General features: G+C 39.0%; 1 protein-coding gene across 1 annotated transcript; it reads right to left on the reverse strand.

Annotated features, from left to right (window-relative positions):
• Window positions 1-1,168: 1,168 nt before the first annotated feature.
• Window positions 1,169-17,936, reverse strand: ELF5 (E74 like ETS transcription factor 5). Its single transcript, XM_067295545.1, has 7 exons — window positions 17,902-17,936; window positions 13,666-13,792; window positions 6,795-7,028; window positions 4,881-4,931; window positions 3,058-3,204; window positions 1,913-2,108; window positions 1,169-1,312 (listed from the first exon to the last, which is right to left on the reverse strand). The coding sequence occupies exons 2-7, from the start codon at window positions 13,787-13,789 to the stop codon at window positions 1,216-1,218; spliced, it is 849 nt and encodes a 282-aa protein (XP_067151646.1). The 5' UTR covers window positions 13,790-13,792; window positions 17,902-17,936; the 3' UTR covers window positions 1,169-1,215.
• Window positions 17,937-18,997: the final 1,061 nt, after the last annotated feature.

The raw sequence follows: 18,997 nt of genomic DNA on the forward strand, positions 1-18,997 counted from the left end.
TTTCTAAAACAGCACTTGAATACTCATACATCACCTTTCATTCTAACCAATTTACTTACTGTAAGATTGATGTATGGAGCAGTGAGGGCACTTACCACACATTAATTTTAATGGTGTATGTACAACTGTATGTCGTAGGCTGCTTTGAAGAATTCAACCAACATTTGTATATAAAAACCTCTCCACCTTTTGCTCTACAAAAACCTCTCCACAAATATTCATTTGCATTTTAAAATTAATCTGCTTCAGCAGATGCTTGTACCCTTTCCAGAACTGCTGCTTCTGAATGCAAAAGTGACTTGAATTCATCTTCATGAAGGTTAGTAGAAGGCAAATTCAAACTTCCATGAATGACAATTTGTAGAAAATGAACTTGGATTTCACAAAAGTGAATGTTTGCCCTCAAAATTCTCTATAATAAAATTTATATTCGTTCTGCCAGATGACAAATTGATATCATGAGATCAATCACAACCCAACAATATAGCACAAAGAACAGTGATGAATAATTGCAGTTAACTCTTTTTAGGTGCCAGAGACAAATATACCTAGTATTGTATGTATTAATATCGTTGCGTAGATGGAGTTAGTAGCTAAATGAGGTAACTGCCTGATAAATAATTCAGAACAGAGTTTTACTTCTGTAGAACTAGGTTGACTGGGTATATTAAATCCAGGCCAGTACAGAGGACCAAACTGTTCATTTTGGGCAGCACAGTGGGTTCTAGCATATCTGAGAAATGTAATGGTCTGGAATAGAAAAATGGATCAGAAAAGTGGTTTTCTAATCAAAGGAAAAATACACTTTTTTGTATTCTTCAAAAATACAAAAACCTAATTGGGAAAAAAGTCTCCACATAATCTTTTTTTGAATGACAGTGAAATGAGAAGCTCTTTCATACTGGTCATTGATCGTACTGGCAGAGAGAGGTTTTAGATATGACTGTTAGTCTTAATTTCTTGAGCAGCAGCAAAGATATTCCTAAGGGCTTACTCAGAGATAGGACTTGGCAGAAAGCACAAAGGAGGAGACAACTCCAAAATTCAAGTGCTGTTTTTTTGTTGCTCTAGCCTGTCTCTTGGAGCAGACTGCCGTGGTGTAGTCTAGACTGGCAGAGAGGCGTGAGGGAGAAGAAACTCTCTCCTAAGTGTCCATTGCAGCTGGACTACGCAGTCTGCGGCATGTTTTGTGCTGAGGCTGAAGCACGGGGCAGTTCATATCTTGTTCTCCTGCCATCCATGGGCATTCTTTCCAAACTTGTACACCAGCCTTCTGTCCACTCTTTCCAAAATTCCAGTTTTATAATAGTATCTGCATTTAAAAAGAAAAAAAGAAAGAAGAAGAATGTAGTAGTAGAACTCATGTTACAGGAATTCTTTATGTGGACTTCATGGTAGGAAAACAACACATGAGTCAATGTGTTATTTCCAGTCAGAGAGCTCCTTTTTTTCTGTTAAATTACTATTGTAGCTTTAAAAAGCTTTAAACTTTTGCCGGGGCCTTTGGAGTATGTCTTTCACTGTTTCAAAAAGACACAGGGATGTTCTCTTTGGCTGGTGTTTTTTTTCCTCAGGTTACCCCAAATCAGAAGGAACTGCTAGTGTTACTGCTAGAGGGGAGAAAAAAAAAAAAAAAGGAGTCATTTTGCAAGAATAGTAGTACAAATTGTCTGCTGAGGTACGCTGGGATAGCTTTGTTGCTTTCACTAGAGTTACAGCTCCGTACCACTTGGCATTGAGCTCGAAGATCCTGTATGGGAACAAAGGAGACCAGGGTTTTTCTCATGACCTGTAGAAATAAACCGGAAGAAAATACCCAAGAACTCCCAACCTGAGTTTTCAGGATAACTAAGAAATGGATGCTGAGGTACAAATCACTTGAAATGAGGGACATTTCCACCTGGTAACTCACCGGAGAGCTCTGCTCAATTTTTCATATGTCATTCTGTCATTTTTCTTCCTTTGTCCCCACATCTTTGCCAGAGCTTCTGATTTAACAACCCGAAAAATGCCTTGTCCCCTGTCCTCCCATTCGAGAATGCCACTGTTTTCTTCAGGAGAAAGGAGAAGGTCTCTTACAAATTCCCACAAATGAGAACTCTGCAGGTCTTGAACAGGAAGAAGACAGCTATTAAACAGACTTTTTCTTATTCATGCCAAAGTCCTATGGCAGAATTATAGTACATTTTGTCACCAGCTAGTCAGCCTCATTAACTGATTGCATTATCTTAATTTGACTTTCAAAATTTTAGTACATTGCTGCTATTTAAGTGGACTCAAATTGCCTGCTCCAGAAAAAAATAAATCAGGACCATGCAAACACAGCTGATGCTAGAATCTGCTTTTTGCTCCAGAAACTACTGAATTTTACAGTCTTGCAAAGTTTAGGTTATTTCATTCACAGGGTCAGTTTCACTGATCACCAAAAACTTCCACAGGCTATCTAACTTGAAGTTTTTGTAGTAATTTTCAAGTTCCTTTAAAATGTTTTGAATGAAAGATCGTAACAAACATTGGATTGACTGAAAATGAGACAATAGTATGAGGAATTTGCAGTGCCTATTTCCCAGCATTGCTAGACACTTCTCTCTGTTGCTTCAGCTCAGTTCAGAGACCTGCCTGAGCATCAGATGTGCCATGAATGAGGTGCTGGGGATTCAGTGAATGTTGAATCACAACACCGACCTCGAGCATTTAAAAATCATGACCACTGATGTCCTGAGATAAATTTAAGAATAACGAAAATTGTAACAACATCTGAGGTTTCTTACTTGTTTTCTGTTGTTAGGTTATTTTCAGCTTATGTTTTCTGGAACTAAGGTGGCTAGAAGCACTTTTAAAAAGGTAATGTGGCTTTAAGGAAAACTGCAGGTACCTTAAGTCTCATGATAAAATCATAAGAGCGGACAGCACTTAAGAGCCAAACCTCAGTGAAATTTCCTTTATTTGTGGTGTCATTAAAGTTTCTTTTGATAATCCCATGGAGCTGGAAATTTAGAGCTACATGGCCTGTGTAATCTTCTTAACTCCAATTCTGAGTTTCTGATATGTACTTACTTGTTCTACCATGACTGTGACATTCCTGGCCGTTGATGCCACCTGCCTTCATGCATGCCTTATCACTGGCTGGCATTGAACTGCAGAATAACGTGAGAAGTGAAGGAGGTACTCCTGAGTCTGGTGGCAACTTGGTCAAAAGGTCACCTATTCAAATGCCATGCAACATTAAGTCAAAGTGGGTATGTGAGCCACTAACTTTATCTCTTTAATAAAGCTCTAGCACAAAGGTAAACCCAAGTAAATAATTAACACGCGATTGTATGGCTTGCAGCACAATAAAACACATGACATTTTTGTCAGTGTTCTGTTAAAAATATTTGGATTCTGTGGGCTTATGGAATTTGGAGCGTGGTGTGCATGGATGAGGTATACCCCTGTGTGATGTGCAGTCTGAAGATTTCTTGGCTTAGTGCTGCACAGTGGTTCAAAGAGGCCAAAGCACTGCCTCAGTAGATGATGGTGAGATTTGACAATGTCCTTGCAGAAATGATCAGTGCTTGTATCAACAGTTCAAAAGCGTTTTTCTCAATACTGTGGTGGTGCAAAGAGCAATTAGAAGAGGACATTGAATGACCACAACTGGAAGGATTATCAGAGTCTGCTAACAACACTAATATGAGGTCTACCCCCTACAAGAAATGTTATCTGCTTAGTACACACTTAGTGAGAAAGGTGCAATCCTGTGAGAGGATTAAGCAGTGAAGACCCGCATATTTACTTCACTGGATAAATAGCAGTGAGCTAAAAATAGCAAAGTGGCAGAACTTTTGTGAAGCTGGGCGACAGTTTTACATTGTTATATGCCATTGTGTTTGTGTTTTTAAGAGCTGACCTCCAGGAATTTGTTTTGATGCACATCAAACCATAATAAGCACTAAAAGGTGAAAGCAAGCTATTTAAGTACGTGCAAGGATATCTGATAATGAAGGGATCATGTTTTTAGTTGTGAAGGTTTCATAGCATATACAGAGTCTGCTGCTGGCCCAAAAGAGCATCAGCTAGAGTTTCAGAGAGAGGCAGTGCCACATCTCCAACCAGCAGTAAGATACTACCCTGGAATATGCTTTTTTTAACTGCTTCTTTGGGTGGAATTCTGTCATGTCAATGAATTTGTTCAGTATTCTTTTACCAGCTAAAGGATTTGACCAAGGGCATATCCCACATTGCCTAAATCCTGTTGTGGAACACTAGAAAATCTAGCCAGAAACACTAGTTCTGCAGAACTGGTTGAGAGTTATTAGATTATTAGAGCTGGTGATAGTCAGAACTGACTGATTACAGAATATTCTGATGGCACTTAGAGGTAGTCAGACACCTAATTTCTTCCTAGCTTATCCACACCCCTCCTTAGCAGATAACAGCCAGCTCAGCTGCCTTTTTGTTTAGGATGGTATAGGGTCTGTAGCTGTAATTGTGTGCTAGCCCACTAGCTGTACCACCTCCTTCAAAAATTCAAAGTATTCTCGTGGGAATGAAGCCATGTTTCTACCCTCTGGGAATCTCTGCACTAAAGAACAAGCTTTGCTCTGCTCAGTGCTTTGCTCCTCAGTGAAACTGCAAGGCTCTAGGGATCCTCCTTCCCTTCAAAACACCAATTCAGAAATGTTGGGATCTCTGCTAATCTTTATGTTTCTTTATGTATCTTTATGCTAATCCCTGCATACTGCAGGGATTTTAGTAAATGCATTAAAGTGGGAGTAAATGGCCTGGATTTTTTTCATTTGTAGAAATCTCTTGAACTGCTGAATATTGCTAATCTTTGAATACGCTGTGTGTCTCTTGTTGAATGGAGTTTATTGTGTACAAACAAGTTTACTTACAGTTCTTGATAGATGGCTTTGTTTCTCCTGCACCAGTAAAAAAGGAGATGCCTATAGGGGAAAAACATAACCCAGTGTTCAGTTCTTTTCTTTGCAAGCTGCGAAATGACTTCTCAACTGAAATTTAAAGCAAAATTCTGCCCTGTTCTGTAACTGTTTGTGAATATAGCTCAAAACAAAAGTTATAGAAAATGCAGAATATAGAACCATGAAACCAGTCTTCAATTTATCTGCTGCTGAAATGATTTGTCCCTTCCACTGCTCGAACGACGTCTGTTTATTTTTATAATTTTTTTCTCAGCCCTTACATCGTTTGAGTCTGTATGTCTCCTGCTCACATCTCCCAAGCTCACTTGTTTCCTGGGTACCAAATTTCCTTTCCCTCTGGTCCTTTTGCATTTTGTTTTTGCTGTTGTCTCTATTGCATTTTCTCCACTTCCTTATACTTAGATTAGTCCTTCCTCATTCAACCCCTTATCTCCTTTAAAAATACTCTTGCAGTCTTCCCTGCCTCCTTCCCCCAAATAAAGATCATCTCTGTTGCTGGAAATCAGATGTTCACAGGGCTGAAACTTGTCTGCATCAGTAGGACAGTGTCACCTTTGTAAAGGGGTCATTACATTCACAGCATGCAATTAAATGCATTGCACAAGCAAATCTACATTCAAGGAACTTAATTCATGTTGCGGAGTCCAGTGCACAAAACTGGAAAAATGATGGAATTAAACCTGCCTGTGCAGCCATAATTTGGCCCTTTGCTTAAGTATGTTACAGTAAAATCTTGCATTAATGGACCACATATTGCCCTTCTCACAGGACCACTGCCTTGTGCAATGCATAGGGTGGACTGGTATGGTCTATCATATTTCATTTACTACCAACTGCCCAATCTCTGCACTGAAAACAAAATGTTAATTTTCTTAATGGGCTTTCCTCCTGGCTCTGTATTCTTTAATTCCTTTAATAATATCCTTATCTCCTGCATTTAATAATCTTCTGAATGGCTTGTCTGACATGATGCATGAATACTGGGTGGAAGATAGAGATGGCTGTCAGTCCTAAAGGACAGTGGTTACCAACGTAAAATGTGGGGTCGTTTTGTTCTTCTGGCAGTCTCTAGTCTTGCTCACCTCTCCCAGTTTTGCCTGCCCTAGAGACAACAGTCTCATTCACTGCACAACCCTAATTCACTTTGATAAGAATCGTCTAGGATTTCCTTCTGCACTGCCCTGTCTCCAGTTTTCTCCCCCCATATCTGTTGTGCCCCATGTCACCCTCTGCTGCTGCTTTCTTGGCAAGTAGTGAATATAGGAAAAGGCTATTTGTAGCAGAAATTTCACTTCTGTTTCATTTAGACAAAACCATCAACAGCTTAGAGGTTTTTTGAACCTAAATTCATTTAAAATAGTAATAATAAATCTTCCAAAACAAGGTTGAAAATAGTAAAGTTGTTTGCATTCAAGAGTATCATTGTACTGCACTGATAATAACCCCATTGCACAAAACTTCTTGCTCATTTTCTGAGATGCAGAGCAAACTTCAGGTTTTTCGAGTTAAAAAATAACTATGTATTATGTCTTTCTATATACAGTCTGGATATAAACCTCCCCTGGATTTTGCAAGTTGACAGGTTTGAGTAGAAAGGCCAAAGAAAGAGCAGTCTTGGAGTCTGCCTGTCTTTGTGTGGCTCACAGAGCTGAGCCTGGCCTGCCTGTGGCTGGGAGGCCCAAAGCCGCTTTGACCTTGTCTTTGCCTGCTGCATCCCCGCGTGCTCCTCAATGCAGTATCTAGGTGCTCTCAGTATTTTGCCTTCCTTCAGTGCTCGCAGCTGTAAATCCCACATTTTCTGCTAGCATGAAATTCACATGAAAATGCAATACTTTTTGTTTTGCATTTGATTTCTGGAACACTAACCGTGCATCCTGATATTCTGTAAGATGAAATACAAGTATTCGCCACAAGTGCCTGCAGCATCTAGGAACTCCTCTTGCGTCATGTTGCACAGCTGTAAGCCGTTGATATTAAAGTGGGAAAAGGAAATGCAGTTGGCATCTAGTTTGTACTGGTCACAGCAAAACTGTAGCCATTCACAGACATTGTGCTTACTCCAGTATTCTGGGTGAATGGATGTCCAGAAAGGATCAGAATCTGCAATATATTTGACAAGAAGAGGAACAGTGCCATGCAAAATTCATTGTACACTTCGTCTGAATAAGCATGTTTCAAGCAAAACTAATCCCTCTTCCTTATTCTGATTGCCAGCCTCCTTCCTTATTCCTTTAGAAGACATCAAGCCCTGCTTCTTGCCTTTTGCTATCTAGTATAGTCACAGCCTTTTGTATTTCAAATATTGCTAGTAATTACTGTCAGACATTGTATCAAGAAAAACTGCTTGCACATACAAGAAAAGACAACACATACCTCAAACTGGTAATTCAAGAAAAAGAAAAAAGGGCAGAGTACAGAGTTTGTGAGAACTTAGAACACTGTGATAAAAATGAGTCATGGGTTCCTAAACTGAAATAACCCCGAGAGTTATGTGTTAAAGTACTATACAGGGGTCATTCAGTGACACCTAACAACACTGTAGCACATGGGTGAATGCTATTCATTTATTTATTTATTTTTATTATAATTTCAGTGGATTCTTTCACTCCTCTCATCTAAAGTAATATTGTTAATGTTGTAATGGGGGATATTTTTTATTAGGTTAGAAACTGAAAAATATATTACTCCTAACACTTATCATTCAGGAAACATTTCTGATAGATAAGAGGAAAAGTAAAAAAGTTTCTGAGTAAAACTGTCAGGAAATTATAACCTAAAGCAGTTTCACCACTAAACACCAAATTTTTTAACAGGCTTCTCTCCTCAGCAATGCAGTTACTAGGAAAATGTGTAGAAATGTGTATATAATTGTAATACACATTTTAAAAAGTTTTCTAGAAAAATATATTTTAACTATTTCTGATGTAAAATCTATGCCTGGAATGATAAACCTATATGCTGCAGGTAATAAGCATAGTCTGTGATTCAGAGATTTTTTTCTTTAGAATCAAAAGACAAACCTGTACTATTGAAGCTGGTTGGGCATATAGTGACGGGCACTCTCTGTAAAAATCTGCTTTTTTCTCTCTGTAAACTAGACTATTACATACATGCAAAGGTCTAATCTCACAGTCATCTCCTGTCAGATGTCTTTGTGTGTGCAGCTTACGTTTTTGGGGCATTTGGAAGAATTACAGCCAATACCAAGACAATTGCCCTTTCTGTATCCATTCAGATCAAGCTTAGAGAAAACAGAATGCAATTCTGCCTCTTGTACTCATTAGTTTCATAATTCATTACACAGTTTGCTTCTTTTACTTTAAGTTCTTAAGGAAGGCTAGTAATTTCTCACAGATGAGATTCTTAAGCAGCTACAGAAATCCTAGCCTTGAACGATTATTGTTTTAATAGCTTTAAAGATTCTAGATTGATTTTGAATATTTTGCTTGTATTATTCATTATATTCCTGGAGTGGCCCCAGTTACAGAACAGTAAATAGCAATGGAAAGGCAATCAAATATCATGTGAATGCAGCTAGCATCAAGAAATCAGAAATAGTTTAGTTTATTTTTACATCTCACAGCATAATATTTGACTTATATTTCACAATTTCTTAGTCCAGTCATCCATTACTTACTATTTCATTTTCAAATGAATCTTGGACATTTGATTTTAGGCGCTGTTGATATGAAATTGTAATTCAAAATAGGTTATGATAGCACTGCAAGCAAAGCGAATTGTACCTGTCATTTGTCCAGACAGCCAGTTCAGAGTGCAAAATGATGCAAATAGGCTGGATGAGTTTCCACAGTAAAATTATTTCAAAGGGTTTCAAACTGTGGCAGAATAACTGAAATATGAATCTTGCATCCACAAGGGCTTCTCAAAATAATTAATACTTCTAACTGTAAGTTCTAGAAGTTTACAGGGGAATTTGTGGTTGCTTTCATGAATCATTCCCATGCTATAAATATCTTCATCTGTATGCACATACAGAATTAATGTGATACTGAATGCTGTGTTTTAAACCCTGAGATGCTACTGCGACATCCTAGAAAAGCAAAGAGGTGGGCAGAAGATCTGGGTCTGTCTTTTGGGCCCCATAGCTTGAAGATATTTGAATCTGAGATTTTACTCAGCTCCTTATTTAAAAGGGAAATTGGATGAGCTTGACTTTGGATAGGCTTCTGTGAGCCCTGCGAACTGCACACACCTGGCTGTGTCAGTCTGCAGGCTTCCTTGCGGGAGAACAGGAGTGCTGGAAGCACCAGGCTCAGGGCTTCTGGCAGGAAAAAAAAAGCTCTAAAATTAGGCATGAGCTCTACAGGAATACCAGCTTTAGAGGCTGCTCAAGAAAAACAGAAGGCTGAATCAATCTCTTTCTGGACCAAGCATACTTATTTTGTCAGCCTTTGCCAGCAGCCTCCAACCCCCTTAGGAAAACTGGAACATCACCTACATCCTCAGCTGGACAGATTTACGGGCAGAGGGGCCTCCCTACAGGGGCAGGCGTGAATCCAGCCCTGTGTCTCCCGTGCTGCTGCATTGAGCAAGCCCAGACCCTTTGCTGCATTTGTGTGCACTATGCCACTGAGTGACAAGGTCACAGCTTTATTTTTCTCTCTGGAAGAGTGTTTCATTGCTGTTTTTTCTATCTTAAGGCAACATGAGAGACAAGCAGAGCTATTTATTCTGTCGTTCCACAGGTACAGTCAATAACTTTGAAATACTTTGGCCATTGGTCCTGAAACTCTGACTTGACTGTGATAAATATCAGCTGGCTGGCAATATAAATGCCACAGCAAGTTTCTTTCATGGAACTGCTCTCGTCTGGACTAGTTTTCCTGTTTGCTTTGGCTTTGGAAAAGAACTTCTTCTTTTTTTTTTTGAGTATTCCAGGGCTCCATGAAGTGCTGAAGTATATATAATAAGTGTTTAAAAGGTGCAGACACCAAGGCCTGACATACACATAGGCTTTTGCCTTTCATTTCTTATACCAGAGCTTAGCTTTCAGGAGAGCTTCCCCATCTCCTAGGTGATGAATGTGACCAAAGTATTATGCCACTTTGAATACTGTGGTGGAAGAAAAGATCATCCATAAGACAGAGGCTCTGGGAAAGATTTGCAGTTTTTGTTTTAGAGAAAAAGGGCTGGGTAGAATTTTGTACCACTGTACAAAAATATAAGCGGGAAAACTACCCAGTAACGTAAGGTGGGGGCAGATAAATCCCTCAGTGGCAGGAACATGCCAGAAGTGTGCCTGAAACTACAGCTTGAGGGCAGACAAGGAGGTGACCTGGAAGGAGGATGGTGGGCAGCTGAGGGTGGAGAGGAGAGCACACAATTCAAACCATTTCCTTGCCATTTCCACTATTTTAAGGTGATTTCCACCTCCCTTTCAGTCGTATTGACTATCCCATCACACCTCTTCTTGAGCCTGAGTATTTTAACCCTTATGTGCTGGCCAGTATCCAGCCCTCAGGGAATGCCATTTGTTGACTTCATTTTCCAGGCTGTGCAGATTGTTTCAATTCACAGGCTTGATTTATGTCCCTTAGCTAAGGCTGCGCTGCTAAAATGAGACTGCTGACTTGCAGTGGATGCTGCAGTGGTGTCAAGCAAAGCTGTGTAAGTCAGTAAGTGTCAAGCAGGTTCAGGAACACAGGCCAAGTAAAAGGTAGCTGTCCAGATTTTCCTAGGATGCACTGATTTCTGCATGGCATATGCAGGCAAGCTGATGTAGTATATGTGCTGACAGACACTGCTATCAGCCAGAACAAAACTGGGTGGACACATCACAGTCTGCTTATATATAGCCCAGTTCTAGTATAGGGCAGACAGATCACTCCTACATATTTTGGCCCATGTTTTTGTCAGTTGGAAAGGATATATTTCATTTAAGCCTAATGTTTTAATTTTTGGAGCCAGGATTTCCATGTATTTTCTTTATTTTCTTAGTGTGTCTCTCTTTTTCATCCAGTGCTGGAGAATGAAGATGAGAAATGAAAATGACACAATATTTCTAGTGTAACCTTTTTTTTTTTAACTTCTTCCAGTCTGTATGAAAAAATAAAGATGCGCCAAAAATATAAATCCTGATATATTCTGATTGCCAGAAAATAAAACAGTAAAATGGCCGTAAGTCATCTTCCATTTTGGAAATGGAAAATTATGGAAATTATTCCCATTTTACATGGAAACCATAAAGGCAGACTAACCCTGTTGTTCTTCTCATAGGAACTTGAGAATGACTGTATTGTCCCAGACCAAAGATCCTTCTAAGCCAGTGTCCTGCCTCTGACTGGGTTTAAAGGAACAATTTCTCAATTTTAGAGAAAATGCTTTAGAAACTTACCTCAGGCTTTTACATAAAAATACTAGGGCCCTTCCTAGCACAGTTCTGGCAGGCAGGCAGGCAGGCAGGCAGGCAGGCAAGCAGAAGCCAAGTCCTGCAATAGCCTGTGTATCAGTGGCCTTTTTCTGTCTCTTTCTAGACAGTCTTGTTATGAAAAAGCCATGAAAAAGGATTTTCATCTGAAGAAGTAGTATGTTTATACTTGAGTTTATACTTCATTTCTAGCAAGTACAAGACAGGCTTTCGAAAAACACAGGAATCACTATCTTTAAGCTTATTATAGTGACCAGAAGAAAGTGTAGGTTGAATGTTATTTTACTGATCTACATTCTTCCCTGGCTTCAGAGTAAATTACTTACTTTTTTGTTCTAGGACTATTTAGGCAATGCTGGTGGCACTATAGTAGTAATTTTATTTATGTGTCCTAGACAAGTTAAGTGTATTCCTGGGCTGCTGTGGAAGGAAATGATAAGAATACTCATAGATTCTATGAGGTTGGTTTAAATTTGATTCAGGAGAGAAATTATTGTAACCCTGAAGGACTCCTGAAAAACCAAAGAACTTCAAAGCTGAGCACTCATAGAAAACGTGGAGGAGGAAACTTAGCTACTACCATGGTCGGAAAGGGCTATATACTTCCTCAGCTCAACTTTGCTTAGCAGGAGTGAACTCTGACATGATTGCTGCACAAAACTGTGAGTCTGAGAGCTCATGAAGCTTTGCACTTAGTTACAAGTGGAATCTGAGTTGAGATAATTGCCAGGGTATACATGCTGCACTGCTGTTCTGCTGGGTGAATTCAGAGCTGCACAACTGTTGAGTCACAGACCATGTACTGTTAACAACAGACTAAGAATGCTAGAAATTGTCAAAATGCCTGGGATGGACTGCTTTGCCTTTGGCAAATGCTGATCTGCTGATATCAGAATTCCCCCTGAGATTATTTCAGTTTCACTGAAATTTTATTTGAAAGGGTGAAAGAAGGTTGAGTAACAAAGAAACCTATAATAAAAGTCAAGGCATAATTGGAAGAATTATTCTGAATGATCCAAAATTAACTTTAAATTGAACCATATTTGATATTTTAAAATGCATTTTTAAAATTTGAAAGAGAATACTTTCTATGATTTCTGTAATTTTGAATGAAATTTAGAATTCCAGTTTAAGATGGAATGAAAACTGATACTAAAACAATAGAATTTTTTGAAATGAAAATTCAGTTCCTGCAGGGCTTTAAATACAGCCATTTAGCTGAAGCAAACAGCTTTATATTCTGCCTCCTATGTCACAGAAAACATCGAATGAACAAACTTAGCAAGACAGAAACAAAACACTAAGTCCTTGATGGTCACGGATTAGCACCAGCAGAAGCCATGTGGAGTTCTGTTCCTTATTACTCAAACTGTGTGTTGGCAGGAGAGGTGTTTTCCATAAGACCAAAAGTGTTCTCATTTGAAGGAACAAAAATAGCTTTGTAGCAGAAAAATGTTGCATGAAAACGTAAATTTTGCCCAGTTCTCACCGCAAGTCTGGCTTGGTAGTATCAGTGGATTATGCTACATTTCTTTTTAGAGCCTGCTGAATGATTCAGTCTGAGTGCAGAGAAAAAGAGTATCTGGACTGTTTAGGAATTCAAGCCAACAGTTTTGAAGGGAAAAGATTTCTAATGAGAAATGCTTACTGAAATTCCTGAACAGGGACCTGGCCTGGCAATAGGCCCTGTGAAGTGTAGGGTTTCCACATGTTCAGTTAGAGAATTACACACTTAAAGTTGGTATATTCTCAACTGAGGAACTGCTGATGTGTTATTACTGATGCACTTCTACAGCCATGGAGTTCTCTGGCGGCTTTCAGAATCCTAATTCTCTCCAGCTAAGTGTATATTTATCTGGTCATTGATATTCATTACAGAGGAGGCATTTAAGGAATTGTAAACCTACTGAATTAAATTACTTTTCCATTGTTTAGCTACAGTTCCATAAGGTGACAGTGATTTAAGTGACAAATGATGGGGTAAGCAAAAGGAGTTGAGAGCCTGAGGCCCTAGCTGTCCTGCCCCTCTTACTGAACCACACTGTCACCTGGGAGTTCCTGCTTGAATTACGTGTATCACTTTGCCAAATGAAGGGAAAACATGACCTAAATACAAACAGCTAAAGCCATCAGTTGATACTACTCTACCTGTGCACCTTTATCTTGCATGTCTGGTTATATGCTTTAAAATGTCAGTAAGACTAGAATAAAAGATGACTGTATTAGTGAGTTCAGCTGCAGGCTCCAAATCTATAGGCTCTTTGCTACATGATTAGTCTATAACTAAATTAAATTCAAATCAGCCTTGAGTTTTTGATATTGCACATTCTTTTCAATCTATCTACATACCTGTCTGATGATCAAAGCTGGAATAATCATCTTCAGTGGTCCCAAATAACTCTGTCCAAGACATCAGGGGATCACAGACCATTGTGTTTGATAGAAATGTGCTGTGGGTTGCTGAATCCAGCATCACCTTAAAATATTAACACATTATTTGAAGATGAGAGGATAATATTGAGAACCTAAGTTATAGATCTGTGATGTACTATTGCCTATAGTCACTTAAACTTCAACTGAAGTTAATGATGATCCTGAAAACTGCAGTGAAGGGACTAACAAATTCAGCAAGAATGCATCTGATCAAGATCCACGTGTAGATTTGAAGTAAAAATGGTTGGAATGACATGTTCCTAGGGACTGAAAATGCAATTTATACCTATAAAAAATAAGTGAGAATTTTGTATTGCATTCTTCAGCAACTCCGAACTGATAGAATTGCCACTGTTTTGACTTTCTAAATTGTTTGTGAATAGACATGACATTGGGCATAAACTCATTCATGAACTGCTTAGAAGCATGTGGTTGGGGTTAACATTTTGGTTTAATGAGATCACTGGTAAAATTTTTTGATCAAGTCCCCAAACAAACATATGAGAAAACATCATCCTCACCATATGGGTGCTCACCATATCCATAAGACACTGGCTACAGGTGTCAGCCGGTCCAGAGTGCAGGGAGTTTAACAAAGTCTGAGTGAAAAATGCATTTGCAAAAGAGATTGGAAACTGAGAATTCATGAGAAAAATTGGGAAACCATTTCAGAGGGTCTAAACTTCAGGGAAGAAGGTTCTTGGACCAAAAGTGAGATGACTGAAGAAGAAAGTAGTTGAGAACAGATCATACTACAGTGAAGGAGAAGAGAGGTAGAGGAAAACATGATATTTGAGATAAACTAAAGTAGCTACAGAAAAAGAGAATTATCAGTTCATAGCTCTCTATGCATATATCACATACTTGCACACACACTTGCACACACATGCACTTCTCAGGTCGTTTTAGCTAAGACTGACAATGCCTTACCCTCAACCTCCCATATGCAGTTTAGTAGAAATGACAATGGTTTAGCAGACTCGAAGGAAAGAATTAAGTGGAATTTAAACCCAGAGTTCTTTGGGTTCTAGTTCACATCTTCTTTCCTGTTTGGGAGAGACAGGAATCATTTCTTGGACTAACTTCTGCAAATGCATAAATACAAACTCAATGGACCTGACTTTGGCTCTTGCCTTTCAGACTTCAGACAAAACTGCTCAAGCCAGTTTTGGCTCGTCTTCAGACCTAAGCTGCTTCTGCTTTTCATAACTAATTCCAGCTTGGGCAATTTCAGCAGAAAGAAACTTGAGCTAGTTAATAGGATAATATGGTCTTAAGATCTGTAAGATGTATATTTAGTCCAATATTAAGTATTTTAAGGTCAAAAATTGCCCAAATACCTGCATATACTAAAAAAATGTGAAGGATTCAAAAGTTTTCATGGATAAATTACAGATTTGAAAGAAAACTCTGATCTTGGTCTAGATGAGGCAATGATGACGTGGGGGATGTGGAAACATTTGGGATGTTCCTGAAATCCTGTGACATACTGGAAGTCACATGCAGGGCAAGGTAGTATTTCAAAAGCATCGTATTTCCCCTTAATCATATCATTATGAATGCAACATATGAGAATATAAACCATTAATCATTTAGCCAAGGTATTTGAAGAGTCTATTCTTTCTGTATTGCTCCCAAAGGATTTAGTGTGAAATACTTTATGCATGTATATAGGTATAATTGTGTTTTTGGGTGAACACCATACCTTTTGTGAGTGATTCAGAAGTTCACAAAATTCATATGAAGTGATCCATACTAATCTACCATATACTGTCTCACCCTCTAAGAGGATTACCAGAATTTAATATTAGAATTTGTGTTGATCTCAATAGGATTTTTTTATTCCTTCAGCTTAGTGGGCCACACAGAAAAAGGTAGCCAATGTCATATGTATTCACAAACAATTTAGAAAGTCAAAAACAGTGGCATTTTTATCCATTTTGAGCTGCTGAAGAATGTAATACAAATGTAAATAAGAATAAAATGCTTATTTATTTTTTTCTCTAATTGCTTTGATGCATAATTCCAATACTTGAATGAGATGCTGCTGGCTTATTATATACAAAAGTTCTGAAATTCACAGTGTCAGGTAGAAATAAGTCAAACGTTCTCTACCATAATGCAAGTATATTGTCCCAAGTCTCTCAGAGAAGGAAATTGAGACCTATTCATGCTTATCACCTATGCAAAAGAAACTAATTGTTTCCAACAAAGGAAAAACATCTGGATGCAGTTTTGGCCCTCTTGAAATCCATGGGAATTTTTTCATAAACTTCGACAGAAGAATTTCACTGCTTATTAATCACCAAGGGGTGGCAGGACAGAGACACGCAGAAGACCTGAGTAGAAACTCACAGAAGAACAGTGAAGTCAGGGGGAAACAGGAGTCTCTGAAAACCCACTTCTGTAATGACAGGACACTGCCTCTGTGGAGCAGATGATCGCAGTTTAGCACCTCTGAAAAAGGCAGAGGCCTGCAGCATGTGTGCAGTGGCAATGATCTTCCCAACCATACCCTCTGCAGCCAGCATACCCCCTGCTCCTGCAGCACTGCAATGAGCAGCCCGTTGTGCGTGCATGCTGGTACCAGCTCAGCAGACAGAAATAACCTCCAAAAGCCAATTGCCATTTGAAGAAATGAGTACAACTGCTTCCAAGATAATGGCAGTGCACTGTTTTAAGACTGATTGCTAAAAAAATCTGTTCTGAGTATCTTTCACCCTTAAAAATGAAGAAATCTGGGACCTCTCTCTATCTGCCTCCCCATATATAAAATTTCACACAGAGAAATATCTGGAAAGAGATCCCAGTCCTACTCAGGTCAGTGAGAATTTTCCCATCAGAAGAGACAGAGGAGACAGAATTTCACTGTTTATTTCTACTGTCTGGCAGCAGACAATAATTCGTATCTGACAGTTTCACAAGTTTTAAGAGCTAATTTTTGCTAGAAATTCAAACAAAAAACAGAGAGGAAGAAGAGTGCAACACATTCTCTTTACAGTACAAATCATTTCTCAGTTGACTTTTTTTAGGATAGTGAAAAAATCATTTGGAAATAGTTACTGCTTAGATAAAAGAATATGCTACCTTGAAAGATTATAATTATGTCTCCATCTGGGTAAGATTTAGCTAGAAAATCACAAAGCTGGTAGTATTTGCATCATTGCTAGTGTAATGGTAATGACAGATTGCTGGATTTAGTGCCTTGTTTGTGAATTTTCATGATGATTTTTCCAAGGCTGAAAATAGATTTGCTCAAGGTAAAATGACACCTGGGAAGATATATGAAAGATGTGTGAACTCTGTTACAAGCAATGTGGGGTCAGAAACAGAGCCAAACCCATCAGATTTGGGGAAGGTTCAGAACTAGGCACATATTTGATTTTGTAGTTTACTATGAGCAAAACTTATTTTTCTAAGCTGGGAAACTAATTTTGTGTAGTGGAAAGGCAGCCTCAGCCCCTGCTGTACCCTGTCAGGCATGGAGTAAGGCTGCCAGCCTTGCTTCCCATTAAAGGGCTCAGCCACACACTGTGGCAGGCAAGAAAAGCCATTTGGGAAGTAAAAATCCTTCTTTATCTGTATACAGTTTATATTGTTGCTCCCACACAGAGCTATGTATGTTCCAGAAAAATCATGTTAATTCTTAATATCATTAGCAGAAGTAGTCTCTTTTCAAATATTCTATGCAAACAGGATTTTGGTTTGGGTGACCTCAAATAATTTTTCACTATTAGCTAGTGCTGCTTATGTACACACATAGATATCTGCTTAAATACACTTTGGGAAGAAAGAAAGGGGAAGAGGCAGGCAGTTGTTTAAACAACAGGAGAGCTTTACAGTATTGGTTTTACTCGAGCTGCTGCCGTGCTGGAAGAAGCAATTAATTAGCTGTCACATTACAAACATTCTCTTTTAATTTAATGAGACAGGCTCATTTATTAAAACGTATTTGTTGAAGTTCGTGCACATCTCCTTGACTAATTCATTAAACCAATGTCAATTGTTTATCATCGAGAAAATTGGTGATGCACAAATGAGAATGGCAGACAGTATATCAGTTGGGTGCCTGATAAATCTTCACAGCAAAATCACTTTGGCAGCTTACAGCTCTTTTAAAAATAGTGACTTCAATAAAGAAATGGAGCTTACGTGCAGGTAGGCGCTTACTCCTGTTGCAGCAGTTAAGTCCAGAAGTATGTCGTGGGAGCAAGGGGAAGCAGGAGGCTTTAACAGCAGCACAGCCCAGCGCTTTGGAAATAAAGCCACCTGCAGGACTGTGATATAGGGAACACCTTACAGACAGGTTCGTTTGGTTTTTCAAGTTCTTATACACACCCCTTTTGATGACAGTGATAATATATAGTATAACGTAGCCCAGGGAATGGGGGAGAAACATTCTCAAGTGCAGAAAGTTTACCTTTATCCCATATTATTTTTTTCTCCTCTGCTAAAAAGTGTTGATTTACGTAAGCATGACTGTTGGGCCACGTTAAACAAACGTGGTATCTTTAAGCACTTGAACTATGGAGACTCTTTTTCTTTCATGACCTTGGCATGTAAGAAGGGCTATCGTGTTTCGTTCAGGGCTCTCAAGCCCAGGAAAGTGGCATTCTCACCATTTACATCTGGCAAAGACCAGGATGCAGAAAGGTGACTTGCTTAGAGTCACCCAGCAAACCACAGACGGTGTTAGAGAAAGGACAGTGCTCATCGGGTGTCAGGCTACATCTCTGTCCAGCAGAACGTGGTGCCTCTGAGATCCACAAAAATACCTGCTGGGTTCTAGCCCAGATGTTGCTGCCTTTAGGACTTGAATGACTGTAAAGTGATTTCAGTTTTCATGAGGAGGATGCTTGGTATTATTAGAAGCAACAGATCAGAGACACTGACAGTGGAGAGACTGAACTGGAGAAAGCAAGGACAGTTGTTCTTAATATAAATCAGGAAGAACTTTGACCAACCTGTATCAAAACATTTTTTGTGCTGCAGAGCTCCACTTTAATTAGTACCCTCTTGACGATGTCTGCACAAATAGCAAGAGTTAAAGATTTAGGCACATAAGGTACTTCAATTCTCCTGGGAGATACTATTTCTAATACTGAAAATACCATAGCTTTTATAAGTTTTAGATGTGCTTTGTATTAAGATTTTCCTGTCTTCAGAAGTCCCCCAATTGGAATTGTCATTCAGAGAAGGGGGGGGGAAAAGCCATTAAATGAAACAAATACAGGGACAAAAGCTTGCA

This window comes from Apteryx mantelli, chromosome 4 (assembly GCF_036417845.1).
Source record: "Apteryx mantelli isolate bAptMan1 chromosome 4, bAptMan1.hap1, whole genome shotgun sequence".
NCBI classification, from domain to species: domain Eukaryota; kingdom Metazoa; phylum Chordata; class Aves; order Apterygiformes; family Apterygidae; genus Apteryx; species Apteryx mantelli.